Here is a 17,979-nt window from a genome sequence, read left to right as displayed (position 1 = left end):
TTCTTACTTTTAAGGTTTGCATCATAGTATACTATACCCACTTTAGTCTGGAAATTGTATAACTTAATACTAAAGTGTTCTTGCTTCCATTTTTGTTTAATGATACTCAAAAGGATGCATATTCCACAACCAGTTGATAAAGATGAGATTTTCATAAGATAACAAAGATTTGCATATTGGTTTCTGACCAGATTTTGTTGCATGAATAAGTTCCTCTTCCTTTGCAAACCCCTCCCCCTCCCAAAATTGTAGTCAGATATTTAAATAGATGAATTCATTCCTCCTTCACTCTTCCTTTATGGATTGTTAACTGTTAGAATCATTCTCAGATTTATTTGAGAATGCACATCATGTACATTTCACTAAGCTCCCTAAGGGCTTTGCATGATATTGAGATGTAGGTGATAGACAAATTATCCATGCCATATAGGTAAAGGGTATTAGGTAATAGGCAAAGAATTAGTCTCACTTTTCCAGACAAATCCCAATTTCAGAGTATACCTCCTAATCTCATTCTATTAATTTTTTTTTGGATAAAGTTACTCTTTTGCCCTCATAAAAATAATCTTATACTACTGAGTAAAAGTAGTATCTACCTATGTAACATTTTAAAGCAAACAAAAGTGCTGTTGAATCAACCAGGTGAGAGTTTTGAAACATAAATTGCATTGGGAAGGAACAGTATGAAAATTATACCTTAAGTGAATTTTAAGGTACAATAGGTTCTTTTTTTGTGGGTAGAGATAATTAGTACCAGAAAAGTCCACTTAAAGTAAATCTACTTCAGATGAGAACCAACAGTTCATAATAAGGTAGGAGAGAATGTTATTGGGACATTATCTTGAAAAATGAAATAGTTTAAAAAAAAGTTATTTACCTTTTTTAGCAAAATAATCAAAACATAATTTTTAGAAACACAGAAGCATAGAATGAACAAATTGAAGGTTTAGAGCTTTTTTTAAAGAAAAAAATGTGATAAATTTGAGATAACCTTGGTCGTTGTTGCAAAAATATTGTAGGACTTCATCAGTCTTCTTAGGGACTACTGTTAATCCTTTGATATTTGTATCATTCCCTTTTGAAGACCCACCAAAAATCAGAGATTAAGCAAGGTATGACAGTGAGCCAGGATAGGCATATATTCTGTCCCTAAGGCAAGAGGGGTGTTTAAATTGAATCTAGTTTTACAAGTGATTCATTAGTGAATGTTTTTCATGTTATGATTACTTTTGTTTCCCTTTGCAACCTCATAAGAAGGTGGCTAGAGAGTCAGTCTTGATATCAGAAAGACCTGTGTTCAAGTTCTGATACAACCTGGCTGTGTGACTCTTAAGTATCCTCCCTAACCTCTTGATGCCCCCAGACAATTCTCTTAATAAGTTGTAGATCAGTTGCTGATCTTTATTTTTGAGGGTGTTTTTTTACTGTAGTGAAATCATGAGTCTGAACCAAAACAAATTGCAACTTGTCACTTAAGGGAACTCTAATTGGGAAGACCCCCATTTTTAAAGTTTTGAATTACTCTTTCTAAAAGAAATATTTTAATAATAGTATTTGTGTAGAGCTTTAAATTTTGCAAAGTGCTTTGCATATGTTATCTCATTTGATCCTTAGAACAATCCTGTGAGGTAGGTGCTATAGATGAGGAAACTGAATCTAAGAGAGATTAAGTAATGTGGCCCATGGCAAACAACATGGCCTATGTCTAAGGAAGAATTTGAAATCAAGTCTTCCTGACTTCAGTCCATCTCTCTTAACCACTCTACCACCTCATTGCATGTTCAGTGGGCAGAAAGCTATTTTTGTGTTGTTTAGAAGCTTTGAAAAAGGTCATATATGACAAGATACTATATATTGAAAACTTTGAAAGTGACTGTTTGTAAAGCAATGTGTAATGCTGCTTCCTTGTTTCTCTTTTTATCCATTCTTGGCGTTTCTACGGAATAATGCAATCAGGAGTGCTGTGTTCCTTCTAGAAAAAAGTAATGCCATTATTTGAATATTTGCTAGGTAGATGAGGGGCAGTTGAGGTAGTGTGGATCAGTGACTTGCTTTAAAGTCAGAATAACCTGGGCTGACAGCCTGTCTCTGATGTATAGAATTCTCAGAAAGTTAACCTTTTAGCATTCTTGTACTGTTAGTTGCAGAGAGGATAGGAGTCTATGTGAGAGCTATATAAACTGATGAAGTATAACAACAGGTTCCATCTAAAAGAAAAAAGATTAGTAGAGAAGGTTGGCAATGGATAGATAATTTAATCTTGAAATTCTCAAACAGACATGGATATTTTTTGATCTTTATAAATTTGTGGCAGTCGTTTTGCAACAGGTATCTCTTGAGTTTAACTCTTTTCTTTAGTTCCTATGCAAAGGTCCAGAGGTATATGGGGTGTTCAGAGAAGACTAGCTCTCTGGTATAAGGGCTTGCTGAGCACTTTTCAGGGCTGCTCATCCACCTTTGGTGTCCATGTGGCACTCAACTCTGACCTGTGGCTCCAAGGAGCTGTAGCATGTATGGTAGCATCCACACCATGGAAAAACAGATGAGTTAAACCAAATGAAGGGTAACCAATGGGCCACAAACCCATCAGTGAGTTAGGGGGATGTCTACCTCAAGCATCAAAGACTTACCCTGGAATAATGGGCTATTGAGAATAATTTATTCCAACAGCCATGAAAACTTGGTCAGGGCTTAGACATCCAAGATGCCACGGTCATCCACTGCTGCCTGGGATGTCAGCAGTCATCTTGACTTTTGTCTTGGCATTGGACTTTGATGACTCTGGAAGAGAGAGTAAGGCTGATGACTTTCTGTAACCCTGCCTTACGTAAATCCTATTCATGCACTATCATTGATTCTCTTGGAAAATGAAGGACGAGCAACAACAAGCAGCAAGGATCCTAAGTAAAAGTTAGAATAAAGGCTTTAGCTTATCTTAGTTCACCTAATGGTTTGGAAAACTCATAATTTTAAGTTCTGAATGGTATGTTGGCTTCATTGCTCATCAAACTTTCATTTGTTCATCACTTTACAGCTATTTATAACTGTTTGGTGCACTGTCTACTCCCTTAATTGCCAAAATGGGATGATCCAGGTCAAAAGAACAATAAATTTTGGCATGCTATTAAATGAAGATAGTGGAACAATAGAAGAGCAAATAGTGCACTTGACAGCCCTAGTGAATAAACACTGAGAAGTACTCTAATCCTTTCAGATCCAGGATGTTGTTTACTATACTGGAGAGAAATCAATTTAATGAATTAATATTTTTTCCTAAGGAATTATACTTAGTTGTCTGGAATAGTTAAATATAATTGCCTACTGGTAGTTAGAAAAGACTAGAGGAATTAATAACATGAGGCAGTGTAGAAATATCAAAACGTTCCCTAAATGCCAAAATTAAGTGAAAAAATCTTGATATAGAGGTCAGAGAGATCAGAGAACTGGAATTGATAGGAAAGGCCTCATTTAGGAGTTAACACCTTGACCTGTATGTTGAAGGAGGAGTTTTATGCAGAAAAGTAGAGGAAGAAAGATATTTCAGGCAGGGAGTGAATTGAGGGGAGAGAAAAGGGGTCTCTAACTTGGCATTAATAGTGATGTAGAAGACTGACTTTTCCTACAGCTGTCTTGAACTTCACACTCTCTCTTCAGCCTCGTACTTCACCTACTGACCTAGAGACCTGTGAGCTTTCACCATTTCTGACCCTGGCCAGATCCCTATGCTACTGATTAAAATGCCACCCTTTCCTTATCTCCCAGTCTAAAAATAACTTTCCTGACCTGCTCACCCCTTCCTGCCCCCCATTCCTACCTTCTTTGTCTTTTTTTCTTAGAATGTAAGTTCTTCGAGGTAGTGAACCTCTTTCTGTTTTTGTGTACTCAGCAATTAGCACATGGTACCTGATAACATGTTGTTATTCATTTGTTTCAGTCATGTCTGACTCTTCCTGTCCCACTTTGGGGTTTTCTTGGCAAAGATACTGGAGTGTTTTGCCATTTTCTTTTCTAACTCATTTTACAGATGAGAAAACTGACTTTCCTCTGAGGAAGAAATCCTGATGCATAGAACACATTTAATGCTTTTTTATTCATTCATTCATAGGGTAGGGCTAGATTATGAAGAGCTTTAAATGTTAGGCTGAGGAGTTGATAGTCTTTTGTAGGTAAATCATATTTCAAGCTTAGAGGCTCATTTATTCTAACACCTTCATTTTACTGTTTAGGTCCAGAGAAGTTAAGTGACTTGACCAAGAGTGATAATTAGGAATCAACAAAGCCAAAATTTGACCCCGGGCTTTCTGAGTCTATAATTAGCACTGTGGAGAAAGAGAAAAGTTTATACCAAGATTCCAAATAGAATTGACTTTGGATATTTGACGTCAACTAACAACTTCAGTCAGTTCAACAAGCATTTATTACTATGTGTAATAATATTCATTACTATTATTCTTACTGTGTGCCAGGCACAGTGCTAAGCTTTGGAGATCAAGGAGTCCTTGCCATCAAGTAACTCACATTCTAAGTAGGGGGAGATAACATAGAGATAAATATGTACATACAAGATTATGAAAATGGAAGATACCAGGAGGTGGAGGTGAGAAGGGAGAGCATTCCAGGCTAATGCACAACTAGTGACAAGGGACAGAGTTGGGATGGACGCCACTGTAGTTGGACCAGAGAGTGCTAGAGGAAAGTGAAATGTAAGAAGACTGGAAAGATAGGAGGCAGCCAAGTTGTGAACAGCATAATGCCAGACAGAGCATTTATTTGATCCTGGAGGTAATAAGGAGCTATTGGAATTTATTGGGTACACTTTGGAAAATCACTCTGGGAGCTATGTGAAAGATGAATTAGAGTGCAGAAACTTTTAAACTTCCTTTTCTGTAATTCTCTATTTTCCCTGTCCATAGATTTGAAAGATAATTTCTTCCTTGCTCCTCTAATTTGTTTTTGATGTCTCTTTTTACATCTATGCATTTGGAGCTTATCTTGGTGAATAGGATGACATATGGATCTATACCTAGTTTCTGCCAGATTGCTTTACAGTTTTCCCAGCACTTTTTGTTATATAAATCCTTGCCCCACTAGCAGGGGATCTTTGGGTTTACTAAATATGTGGCTACTGTGCTTACTTGCTTCTCTATATTGTGAACCTAGTCTGTTCCACTAATCTTATCTTTCTATTTCTTAACCAATAACAAATCATTTTGGTGGTTATGTAAAATAAAGTCTCTGTACAAAGCAATGTAATTAAAATTAGAAAGACCAGTAAATGAAATCTTTATAATAAATCTGTCTGATACAGGTCTCATTTCTAGGATAAATAGGGAATTGCTTCAAAGTTTAAAAGAATAAAAGTCATTCCCCAACTGATAAATGATAAAAAGGATATGAACAGGTAGTTCTCTGAGGAGGAAATCTGACCTATCAATAGCCATATGAAAAAAATGCTCCAGATTACTAATAATGAAAAGAAATACAAATTAAGGCAATTCTGAGGTCCCACCTTATGTCCTTAAAATTGACAAAGTTTGACAAAAAAGGAAAATGATAAAAGTTAGAGGGACTGTAGGAAGAAAGTACATTTATATGCTATTGATGAAGCTATGAATTAGTCTAGTCATTTTGGAAAGTAATTTGGAACTGACAAAAGTTACTGAACTGCATACTCAGCAATGCCACTATCAAGCCTATATGTCAAAGGGATCAAAGAGGAAACCTGTAAGTGCAAAAATATTTATACCTCTTATTTGTGGTAGAAAAGAACTGAAAACTAAAGGGGTACTTACCGTTCGTTAATAGAGGAATGACTGAATAAATTATGATAAATTGATAGACTATGATTATGCTATAAGAAATGATACAGAGAATGGTTTCAGAGAGAAACCCGAGAAGAACCTACAAGAACCAGTGCAGAATGAAGTAAGCAGAACCAAGAGAGCTATTATATGTGTGTATGTATTATACATATTACACATAATACATACACAGAACATTGTAAAGACAACTTTGAAAGAACTGATCAACCGTGATTCCAAAGGACCCATACTTCTTGATAGAAAGGTGATAGGTTACAGATTGAGACATTTTTTGGAAATGGCCACTATCAAAATTTGTTTTGCTTGCCTTTACATGTCATAATGGTTTTGTTTTTTATTTAATTTTGTTTTTTTCAGTGAGGGAAGATAGGAGGGAGAAAACAAAGATTTTTGTTCATTAAAAGTAAATTAAAATTTTAAAGAAGATGGATTGGAATAAGGAGAGATTTGATATAGGCAGATCAATTAAAAGCTTTTGCAGTAGTTCAGGTATGAAGTATTGAGAATTGCACGTGTGGTGGCCGTGTGAATGGAAAAAAGGAGATGTATAGGATATGAGGGGTTTTTTGTTTTTTTTTTTTTTTTTTTACTATTTCAGTCATTGTTCTATTCTTCATGACCCCATTTGGGGTTTTCTTGGCAAAGATATTGGTGTGGTTTGCCATTTCCTTTTCCAGCTCATTTTACAGATGAGGAAACTGAAGGCAAACAGCATTAAATGCCTTGCCCAGAGTAATACAACTAGTAAGTGTCTGAGGCTGGATTGGAACTCAGGTCTTCCTGACTCCAGGCCTGGTACAATATCCACTGTGCCACCTATTGTCTCCATGAATTCTTATGAAGGTGGAAATCACAAGATTTGTCATCAGATTGGGTGTGTGGGTAAAGTAAATAACTATGGCGGTAAATAAGAATAAGGAATTGCTGTCATCAAGTTTTTAAATGTGGGTGACAGCTAGGAGGCTTGTATCCTCAATATATCTGGGAATCATCTTTGTAGAGATGGTCATTGAAGCCATAAAAACTAATGCATTCACTAAGTGAGATAGTATAAAGGAAAAAGAGAGGGGGTTTCAAAATAGAGCCTTGGGAGACACTCCTAATAAGTGTAACATGGAGAACTAACAAAGGAGGAGTATATATATCACTAGGTAGGAGAACCAGGAGAGAGAAGTGTCACAAAAACCTAGAAAGGAGAAAGTATCCAGAAGGAGGAAAATGATGGACAGTATCCAATACTACGTAGGTCAAGGAACATTAAATTTAGCAAGAGATCATTGATAACTTTGGAGAGAGCAATTTTAGTTGAATGAGGTTTGAAGCCAGCCAGAGTGCAAAGGGTTTAGGAGAAAGTGAGGGGAGTAAGTGGAGGCATCCAGCATAGAATGTAGCCACCGAGGGAAAGAAGATAAAGAATGATAACTGATGGGAATGATCAGATCAACTGAAGGTTTTTTGAAGATTGAGGAGAGATGGGCCTATTTGTAGGTGGCAGAAAGGGAGAGACTGAAGAGTAGAGAGAGAATAGGAATGATAGTGGGGGCTAGAATATAGGGAGGTGATTGGATTAAAAAGTGAGTATAGGGGGGTTTTTGTTCTGGCTAAGAGAAGGGCATAGGACTATTCATCTGAGACAAGAGTGAAAAATGTAGTCTGAGTGAAATAAGGAAAGGGGAAGAAAGAACTTTTAGCATGTATCTCAGTTTTTTCGGTTAAAGTGCTGGGCAAGATGCTTAGCTGAGAGGGTGGAGAGAGCAGGTGCTATGTATGAGAAACTAGAGGAGATGAAGTTTGGAACGCCACTCTGGGGTGGTACAACAAATCAGTCAGGGAAAATAGAAAGTTTTCCTTTTAGTGAGGGCCCAGTTGAGATGAATTAACATAAATTTGTAGTGGGCCTACTAGATAGATGATCTCTTATGATTTCATCCTAGCTTTAGGTTCAGTGATCTGACAAGAAGGAGGTTTATTGGTGAAGGAAGGTTGGAATATTGACAAAATAAAAGAACAATTATTTTGTTGTTTGTATTGTGTGCTTAAAAAAATAGGGGACACCTTAGTGTTTGTAGGAAGAGTGGAATGAGATCCTTAGATGAAGGAAGAGAATATGAGATCATGTGCATAGGAGCCTCTTCTATTGAGACAGAAAAAAAAAGCAGTGAGAGCTAGAGATGGAGCTCCAAATAGGAACTTGAATGGAGAAGAAATAGTAATTGTTTCTCTTTTACCCAGGAACCCTGAGGGTCTTCCTCTTCCAGTTTGATTTTTTTTTATTATTATTATTAAAGGGGCCATCTCTTAAGTAACTACTTAAAGAAGCCTATTCACTGAATGGGTATATCTCACTCAAAGTAAGTATGTGATAAGACCTTAACCTGAAAAGACCAGGGTCTCACATTGCATCATCATCCTGATGAATATCAGGCCACTAGATCCAGATGGCTCAGAAGAAGAAAGTGAGGTTGGTGACCTTGAACAGCCCTCCCTCACTCAAGTCAAAGTCAACTGCAAGTCATGTCATCATCTTGATGTCTTGGTTCTCTTCAAGAATGAAGGACAAACACAACCTGAATGGAGATAGGAATAGGGATGAGAGTTGTTGAATAGGGACAGAAGACAGGCTCAAGTAGAGGAAGTAGGGTTGAGGGGGTGGGAGATAAGACTGGACTATCCCCCAACCGAGATCCTTGTCTCCTGTCATGACACTTATCACCATCTGTCCCATTACAGTGGAGACGAGTAATATCAATAATATCAATAATAATAAAGATCCATCATCAACTACCTGGAACCAATATTGATCATTGCATTTGAACTGAATTCTGATAGTGTGTATATTTTCTTGGTTCTACTTTATTAGTATTAGCCTTAGTCCATACAAGTTTTCTCATGTTTCTCTTATTTCCTTACATTAATTATTCTTTGTAGTGAAATAATCCATTATATTAATTTGCCACAATTTATTCATCTTTCAATTGATGGATACATACTGTTTCCAGTTTTTGCTATTTCTAAAACTGCTATTAATATTTTAGTGTATATAGTATAGGACCTTCTTTGTGTCATTGACCTCATTAGGGTTTATGCCTGCTAGTAAGATTGCAGGTTCAAAGAGCATCCACATTTCAGTAACTTTTCTCTATAAAATATATTTACAGTTTATAACTCCCTCAGCAGGAGTATTATTATGTTGATTGTTTCTGTTTTTAATCATCTTTGCCAGTTTGAGTGTAGAGGTGAAACTTCAGGAGTTTTAGTTTGCATTTCTTTATCAGTGATTTTTAGCATTTCCCCTCTATATTTGTTGAAAGCTCACGTTTCCTTTTTTTGGAAAAAGAAAGTGCTCATATCATTGGCTACTTATTTGTTGGGGAATAAACTTTGCCCCTTTAAATCAGTTTTCTGTGAAAAACTGTACCTTGTTTCAAAACTTCAACAAATTGAGAGAAGATGTGTTTATGTCTCCTGTTTCCAGTCACATAAATGTCTTCTCTTTGTATCTACTTTTGACAGCACTTTCTCAAAATCTCTTCATCTTGTATCACAACCTCATGAGTCTATAATATATAGATGAGATTTTAGATGAATATTAGTAAGTTGTTGAGTGTATTTTAGCTACATAATCTAAAACACAAAGCAGTAAGTACATAGTCATCTCATATTACCAATAGCAGAGCTAGGGAAAGGAAATACTACCATGGAAACAACCAGAATTACTTGAGACCACAATCAAGAAGCTTAACTGTTCTCTAGCAGTACATTTTTAATATTGATTTTCCTAGTTTTATATTTTAAGAACTCGGTTCATAGTGATCGTAACAACTACAGTCTTCCCACAAAACAATGTGAAATGCAATTTTGAACTTGTTTTCTGATAGTCAGAAGAGCTATGCCAAAATAGACATTTAGGTAGATAATTCTTTTTAAAAAATTTGATAATTTATTGGTGATTAAATTATTATGCTTTTTTTACCTAACAACATTAGTTCTTATGGTTTAGAATTTATCCTGATCTAAAACTGAGCAGGTATCTAACAAGCAGTAGTACTAGTTTCTGTAATTTGATATGATTTCAAAAGCAACAAATTATTTGTACTTTAATTTAAAATTTTATGTTCTTACCATCCACATTTCAGTCACTCAAACATTAGTGCTTACAGATGAGATTTTTTTAAGTGGTTGATGTAATATATCAACTAAAATATATACTAAGTACTAAAATATATCTTTTTAAAAATTTATTGATCTTTCCTTATATTTTCTACTCTATTTTTCCTCCACCCCCTACTAGAGAGACATTCCTAATAATAAAGTATCAAGGAAGAAAGAAAAATTCCTAAAAACAAAACAGTTTATCCAAAAACTGATGTTATATGTAGTATCCCACAACCATTGTTCTCTCACTTCTGCAAAGGAGCTAGGTGATGTGCCCTTTCCTACCTTTTTGGAGGCCAAGCTCAGTTATTATAATTCCATATCATTGTTTAGATTGTTTAATTTTTCTTTTTTGTGTACATTGTTATAATTGTTGTACGTATCCAATCAATCAGTAAGCATTTGTTAAACACCTGCTAAGTGTCAGAGACACTGTGCTAAATGTTTTACTATATATGAGTTTCTATGCTTCATGTTCATTCTTCACACATTCATTGTGTTTAGCATTTCTTACAGTACAATAATGTTTTTTCTAAAACTCCATTTTTTTTTTTTTTGCATTAATTCAGTCTTTTTGTCCTCCTTTGTAAGGTGATAACTGCCTGTTCTTTAATCATTAGATGATAGAGACTCAGAGATTTGCATCAATTGAATCTTAAGGGACAGAAAGTATGAGAGAAGGGGAGAGAGTGGTAGGGAGGGAGTGGGGGGAGAGTGCTACGTATATAGCAGTTTGTTTAGCCATTCTTTAAGCAATGTCTGTCTCCTTTGTTTCCAGTTCTTTGCTCTCACAAAAAATGTGACTACAAATATTTTGGTATTTATGGGATCTTTTTCTCATTGATTCCCTTGGGATTTACAACTAGTGAAATTTCAGAATCAAAGGGTCTAAATGTTTGTCACTTTTATTTTTTTGCATAATTCCAGATTGTTTTCCAGAATAGTTATGCCAATTTACTGATCCACTAACAATCTATTAGTGTTCCTGTCTTGCCACAACCTCGTGGTTATTGCGTTTTTAATATATTGCCTCTTTAAGGTATTGCCTTTTCATATGTATCACTTTGTTGCAGAATTAAATCTCAGAGTTCTAATGAAATAGTTACTCTAAATTCTGAGATAGTTTTTGCTTTGTTTTGGTTGTGGCAACCTGTAGTATACCCTGGAGCGGGTGGCACTGCTCTTTGATTATAGGACAAATTAATCTAACTAGTTTGAAGAGATTGATTTTAGAGTGATCAGTTTTTTTTTTAAACCAAAGCAGTTTTCTACTATGGAAAAGAATAATTGTGATGTGTACTGGTGGAGAGAGTGCCCATGCCAGTAAAATCCCAGATCCCTGAAGAATTGAAGTTAATATAATAAACCATTTGAAAATGGAGTATGAAATAGTTTCATTTTAGGTTTAACCTTCTTACTATCATAATTGCTGTTCCTAAAAATTATAGCTAGAAAGATTTTTTCCAGTATGCGAATAAGATAATAATGATTTCTCTACATACTCTCTCCATCCCCAAACAAACCCTTTGGTTAGTGATATTTTTATCTTGATTTTCTAATCTTGTTAGTAATATATAATTTAACATTACTTGCCAGGTTTCTTTGTATAGGTAATGTTCTTTTTTATAATATTCTGACTCAGCAGTATAAGGCTTTACCTTTCCATCTAATTGCTTTCTTACCCCCTTCCTCCAGTTTCCTGCTGTCTTGTGCTATAAATCCAATTTTATTAATCCTCTTTTAAGGGCATTTATTTTACCAAAAAAGCTACCTGATCTGATTGCCATAATCTTTGGATATTTTGCAGAGTTTATGTATTTCAGTTAGCAAACTTTAGTAAAACTCAGGATTAAGCCTATGATCTGTCATTCTCTATTAAAGGCTATCTTGCCTACTCGGGGTGCTGTGGCCAGTAGTGCTTTCTTCTTGGTTTGAACTCATTGTACTTATTGTTGATACTATTCATTTAGCAATTAATTGTGTTTTGACACCCCTTGTCAAATGAAGCCAAGTTTTTCCTGACCCTAAGACTTGGCATGCTTATCCTCTAAATGCATAGAAAAATTGCCATATGTCATCTCTATTTTTTATATACAGTTTCACCGTTAATATTTTGAGAGGAAGATATGACACTAACATTGCACAGAAAACATCTTGGAAAATGCTGGTATAAGTTGTCTTCCCAGTTAGGTTTTTCACCTTCTTAAGGAAAGAGTAGGACATGGTATTGTTACACATTCTCTCCCCCACCCTTGTAGACTTCCTCATTTCCTACCCTCTTCCTTCTCTGTAAGCTCATAAAGACTGGAATAAAGAATTTAAATTCTTGTTATCTGTGTACTCTAAAAGCTTAAAAAAAAACATTAATCCTCTTGGTTCTCTACTGCTAGGTGAATGGAAAAGGTTCCTTATGGTGTGTTGATCCAGAATATAAACCCAATCTTATACAAGCACTGAAGAAGCAGCCTTTTTCCTCAGCACTTGCATTTTACACCCCTCCTGCATCACCACAAAAGTAAGGGTTTATTCAGTTACAAATAATTAGTGGTTTAAGTGTTTGGGGTTTTTGAAATGGAGAAATGGCAAAGTTTTCATTGAAAGAAGATTTTAGGATGAGAGAATGGTCTACATTTCCTGCTTTTACTTTGGAATTATTTCATTTATGCCTGTGAGAAATAAGTAATCATTTAAAAAATTTTTTTGAATACATGTTTCTGAGACTAAAGGATATGGTAGGAACATATGTTTTAAGTTTGTTAAAATAAAAAGTTTTAATTTGTCATTTTATTTAAGTTTTGTATTCAACTTTGAATTAGTGAAATCTCACAATTTCTGTTTTCAGAGTTTCTTTTCTCAATAAATATCACATTGAATTTGCAACGCTCCAGTGCTAAAGAAATTTGCCAAGTAAAATAAAATTTTACTGTGATTGTTTGAACCTTTGCCTTTGGGTAAAACTTCTCCTATTGACCCCCTATATATGTCATCCTAATCCAGATCTTAAATGTATTATATCCTTGAAGTGGGGTTTGATATTTCTGTTCAAAGAAGCATTCTGTAGGCTTTTTGGGTCTGTTGAGCTATATGCAATCATTATTGTATTTGAGTCAGAAGTCTGTGCAGCTATTGTAATGAGCTTGCAAGAGTGTGTAGCAGCTTGTAAAAGTGTATAACAGCTCATACAACAGAGTTTATTTTTAATGTTTCTATATTCCATTAAAAATTTTGTTCATTGAGAATTTAAAGCTTCAACTGGGAGTTTAATAAAAATATATCCAACTACGGTGGTGGGGGTTGTGAGGAAATATATTTGGACAGATGCTATAAAAAGCCAAATTGACATGTCTATAATGAAACTACTAAATATTTTTGGCTTTCCATTGAACTGTTATTAGATTGGAAGAATGTGTATCAATAAGGTCTAGCTCTAACTAATACAATTTAAATAAACCCTGGCAGTTTTTACAGCTGTCTTTCCTAGAGTAAAGGAAATGATCAGTTGATACTTACTAATATGCCTGAAGAATTGGTAGTACAGTAAATTTTGAAATTGATGATGGTGGTTAGGGTTTTAAGGGTTTAATTGGCACTGTTTCCAGAAATCCACATATAACACATTTTTTTATGTTTCTACTTCAATATTTATCATTCTATTAATTTTTTTTTATTCCTCCCCGTATATTCAGAGATTTACTGAGCCTACTAGAATTTTAGAATTTTTGCCCTGTCTAAAACAAAGAAAAAAGATGATAACAATAAAGGATACCTTTTTTGATGTAACCTCATCAATTTTTTTGTTTCTGCATCTTGCTTTTAATATTACTGTCATTTTCTAAGCACCACTCATGCCCTCAATAAATAAAAACAGTTAGGCTGCGTCTGGCAATGTAGAAAATACTCTCCCTCTTTCCTTCCCGTCCTAGATTAGGGAAGTAGGTTTTGACTTGTGATCTCTAAGCTTGAGATTGGTCACAGCAATTGATCTAAATTTGACTGCCTACTAGAAAGGTTGTTTATTTTAGTCATTGTGTTTAAAGTTCTCTTGGTTCTACTTAACTCATTCTACATTAGCAACTTTATATTGTTAAAATTTTCTCCATTTAGAAAAATAAGTTCTAGAAAAAAACTTAGAGATATACTCTCTTATAATTTACTCATCTTACAGATGACAAAACTAAGTTTCAGAGAGTTGAAGTGACCAGCCCTGTAGGCATACAGCCTAGATGTCGTGGCAGATTACTCTCTTGTTTTGATGATTTTATTTCAGAAATATTTTCAATAGAAATAAATTTTTGAACCAAATGATCTCTCTTTGAACTCCTAATATCCTATCACATTTATTTTTTACCACCTCCATTATCATCATCATTGCTATATCACCCATCACCAAAGCTTCCCAAACTTACTTGAGGTACCTCCTCCTTTTCAAAAAGAACATTACTCAATGTCCTCCTAGGGTTAGGTTAGGTTAACCCTTTTTTAATTTAACACCACCACCACCACCCCCCCCATTGTACCTGATCCTTCTACTGTCATCCCTCCCAAGTTCCCTTCCTCCATACTGCTTCAGGTGGTAGTATAGCCCATTTGGGAACTGATGAATTCTAGACCATTACCACTAACTTCACCATAACTGTAATCACCACAACATTTTACCACTATCAACACAGAATCATGGGACTAGGAAGCCATCAAGTCCAACTTAAGAATTCCCCACATGAGAGTTGGCAGTAGATTTAGTCAGTGGATCTGGGCTTGAATCCAGGTTCTCCTACTTATCTGTATAACCTAAGGCAAGTCACTTCACCAATTTGGGCCTTGGATTTCCTCTATAAAAGAAAAAATTAAGACTAGGTGATCTGTATAGCCCCTTCCTTTGCTGATGATGCATAGATCCTCTTGTGAGATAAAATTGTAGTTCACAAGTCTAAAGGAAAAGACTTAATGTATTTAAAACATGAATAATAAACAACATTCTGGTTGTTTAAAAAGCTGGAAAATTTATTTGATAAAACACATTTATTCTAAGATAAATATCAGTACAGAAGTGGTTATTTTTTGTCCAGTTTCTAGATTCTTGTGATTACTTTAATTTTTAAATGTTGGTGCTTAATTCCATCTACTAAATATAAGTATTTATTAGTGAATACAAATGAGTATGAGAATAATGTTTACAATCTTTGTTAGTATAAATGTTTTTTAAAAGTGCTCACAATATGTAGATACATGTAATTGGTTGTCAGCAGAAATTAAGTCTACACAAAGCAGACTTTTTTTTTAACCCTGTAGATTAGTGAAACTTTTGTCCCTACGGTAATTCATCATTTTAGCATTGAGTCTTTCCTAAACTTCTCCAGTACTAAACTGAACTGAGTGTCATCTCAGGAAACAATAGGGACAGTAAGAAATTTTTTCTTATTGTTGTAATGGGAGGGTGCTGTAGGGGGAAGACTCAAGTAACAAGTCCTAGACCTGTGATTTCATCTGTGTGGGGATCTCCTGTTAAGAAAACTCCCTCCACCTATACAGATCAGCAACTGTTCGAATCTTACAATCTCAGAGAGTTGCCTTGAGTTCTGAGACGTTGTCCGGGGTCACACAGCCAATGTGAGTCAAAATGTGAGCCAGTCCTCTACTACAACACTCTATCCTCCAACAAATACATATGCTAGCCAATAAAAAAAAAAATTGACTGTTAAGAATTAAATACAAAAAGGAACATAAATAAAACTTTTGTTATTTTTTTTTAGTGGATCATCACCACCTCATTATATAACCTCTGTACTAAAGCAGAGCCAAGTTCGAACTCTCAAAGGTATGTATAAAAGTTTGATGTTATAAATTTTTAAAACAGGGCATCTGAAAACATGTTACTAATTCCTGTAGAATTTAATTTCTCAATAATACCATCATAAATTTTCTTTCAGTTTCTATTGTTTAGATCAGCACATAGCTTAGTTTTTTGTCTCAGTTCCTTATCTTGTTTTTACCAGCTTAGTTCATAAAAAAGATGACTGAGCACAAACTGTGTGCAAGGAATGGTGTCAAGAGTTTGACATTGGTGTATCTGGCTTGTACCTCCAAGAGTTCTTCTTTCATCTCCCATTTCAATAGGTCCTATCATTTAATTTGAGGAGAGTCATTTTTACAGATTTTTCCTACCAACCTCAGGCACAACTCTTCGGTAGACTTAGTCATGTTTTCCTCTTTTTGGGGGGCTGTACATCAATTTACCTCTTCTACCTCCTCTATTCCCCCTTTTCCCCCCTTAAAAAACCACCTTAGTAGTACTATTGCCTTCCCTCTGCATACTAGTACTCCCTTAATGGAGCTAATGGATAGGCTGTGTTTCGTTTTATACCTCTATCTTTACCGGCTTTTCATGAAACTGTTTACTATAGTGATAACTGTATTTTCCTCCACCAATAAACATGAGAAAAGTATGGACCTAGAACAGTGGGGCTGATTGTTCCTTTTTTTTTAGGGTAGCCAGCTTTCATTTGTGAGAATAGACTTAACAGAAAATATGATTATCTAGAAACCTGGAAAACCACTGAGTTTTTATACAAGTTGAATTTCTCTCCCCTTCCCCCCCAACTTACATAATTACTTTGGGGCAGCTAGGTGGTACAGTGGGTAAAGCACCAGACCTGGAGTCAGGGATATCTCAGGCCAAATCCAGACTTAGACACGTACTAGCTGTGTGACCCTGAACAAATCATTTAACCTCTGTTTGCTTCAGCTTCCTTATCTGTAAAATGAGGATAATAAAAGCACCTGCCTCCCAGGAATCTTGTGAGGATGAGATGAGATAATAATTGTAAAGTTCATAGAGCATAGTAGGCACTATATGTTAGCTTTGTTATCATTATTTGGATATTTGTATCACAGTACACCAGTTTTTAAGATTCAGAGGAATTATATACTGAGTAAGCAAGAGAATAAAATGGATTGTTTGATGAGTTTGGAAAGTAGTATTAGCATCATGAATCTACAGTCTAAGGACTTAGGCACAGATCCTTGCTGTGATGCTTAACTACCTGAGGGACCTTGGGCAAATCACTTTAACCTACCTGGGCCTTAGATTCATCATCTGTAAAAGGACACGATTTGATTAAATGGTTCCTAAGGTACCTTCCAGTTCTAAATGTATGATCTTATGAACATTTGTTTGTATATTTAATTTAAGATGAAGTCTAGTTCTGTGATAAGCAACTATGGCTAAGAAGTTAGCAATATATAGTGAGGTTAGGGACTGCATTAATCAAATTGTAAAAAAATCAAAGCAGCTAAAAAGTACTAACAGTTATTTGAAATAATGCTCATATCACTTTAAATTTTTCTGGGCCAATAATTCCAGTAGGGATATATATATATATATATATATATATATATATACACACACATATATAATCTTTTCCATTAGGATTCTCTTATAGGTGTGTTTTGAGAGACTATCGGGCCTTTTCTATTTAAAACTAAAGAATTACACATTGGAACTTTAGCTCCCTTCCTTATATCATTCCTTAACCTGATTAAATAAGAAGCAGACATCGAAAAGTTACTAGTCTGTCTTGTAAGCTTCACCATTATAAGACTAACAAGGGGTCTTTAAGGGTTACTAGTCTTATTTTAAAATTGCTGGCATTTTATCACCATTTAAGCTGTGTACAAAATACAGACTAGGTAGATCATTTATTAAGCACTTGTCATGTGCCTAGCTCTGTGCTAAGTGCTGGGAATAAAAAAACAAGGAAGTAAGAGTTCCTGCCCTCAATAGGTTTAATAGGGAAAGACAGCGCCAAAAGGGAAGCTGGAAGGCAGAGATGTGAGGTAGACATTGCCTACAATGGAGCACAGCCAGTAGACTTTGGGAAGTTTTTTGAAGGCCTCAGCGCTGATAAGGCAAAGAGGATCAGAGGGAAGGGTGATGTTGAGGATACTGCACTCTTTAATCGTTTTGGAGTGGATGTGGACCTAATTACATTCTGTTCTGCTTATA

The 17,979-nt window shown here is 35.3% G+C and overlaps 1 protein-coding gene across 2 annotated transcripts in view; it reads left to right on the top strand.

Moving 5' to 3' along the window:
* Positions 1-17,979, top strand: part of FOXN2 (forkhead box N2) — a 64,428-nt gene that overhangs the window by 31,246 nt on the left and 15,203 nt on the right. For both annotated transcript variants that reach the window (XM_072635648.1, XM_072635649.1), the window contains exons 3-4: positions 12,368-12,492; positions 15,728-15,792. In XM_072635648.1, the coding sequence (XP_072491749.1) occupies positions 12,368-12,492; positions 15,728-15,792 (190 nt within the window). The remainder of the gene's footprint in view (positions 1-12,367; positions 12,493-15,727; positions 15,793-17,979) is intronic.

The sequence above is a fragment of the Notamacropus eugenii genome, chromosome 1, assembly GCF_028372415.1.
Source record: "Notamacropus eugenii isolate mMacEug1 chromosome 1, mMacEug1.pri_v2, whole genome shotgun sequence".
Taxonomy (NCBI): domain Eukaryota; kingdom Metazoa; phylum Chordata; class Mammalia; order Diprotodontia; family Macropodidae; genus Notamacropus; species Notamacropus eugenii.
Note: the sequence above shows the minus strand (reverse complement) of the source record. Positions and strands in the feature narration are given on the sequence as shown.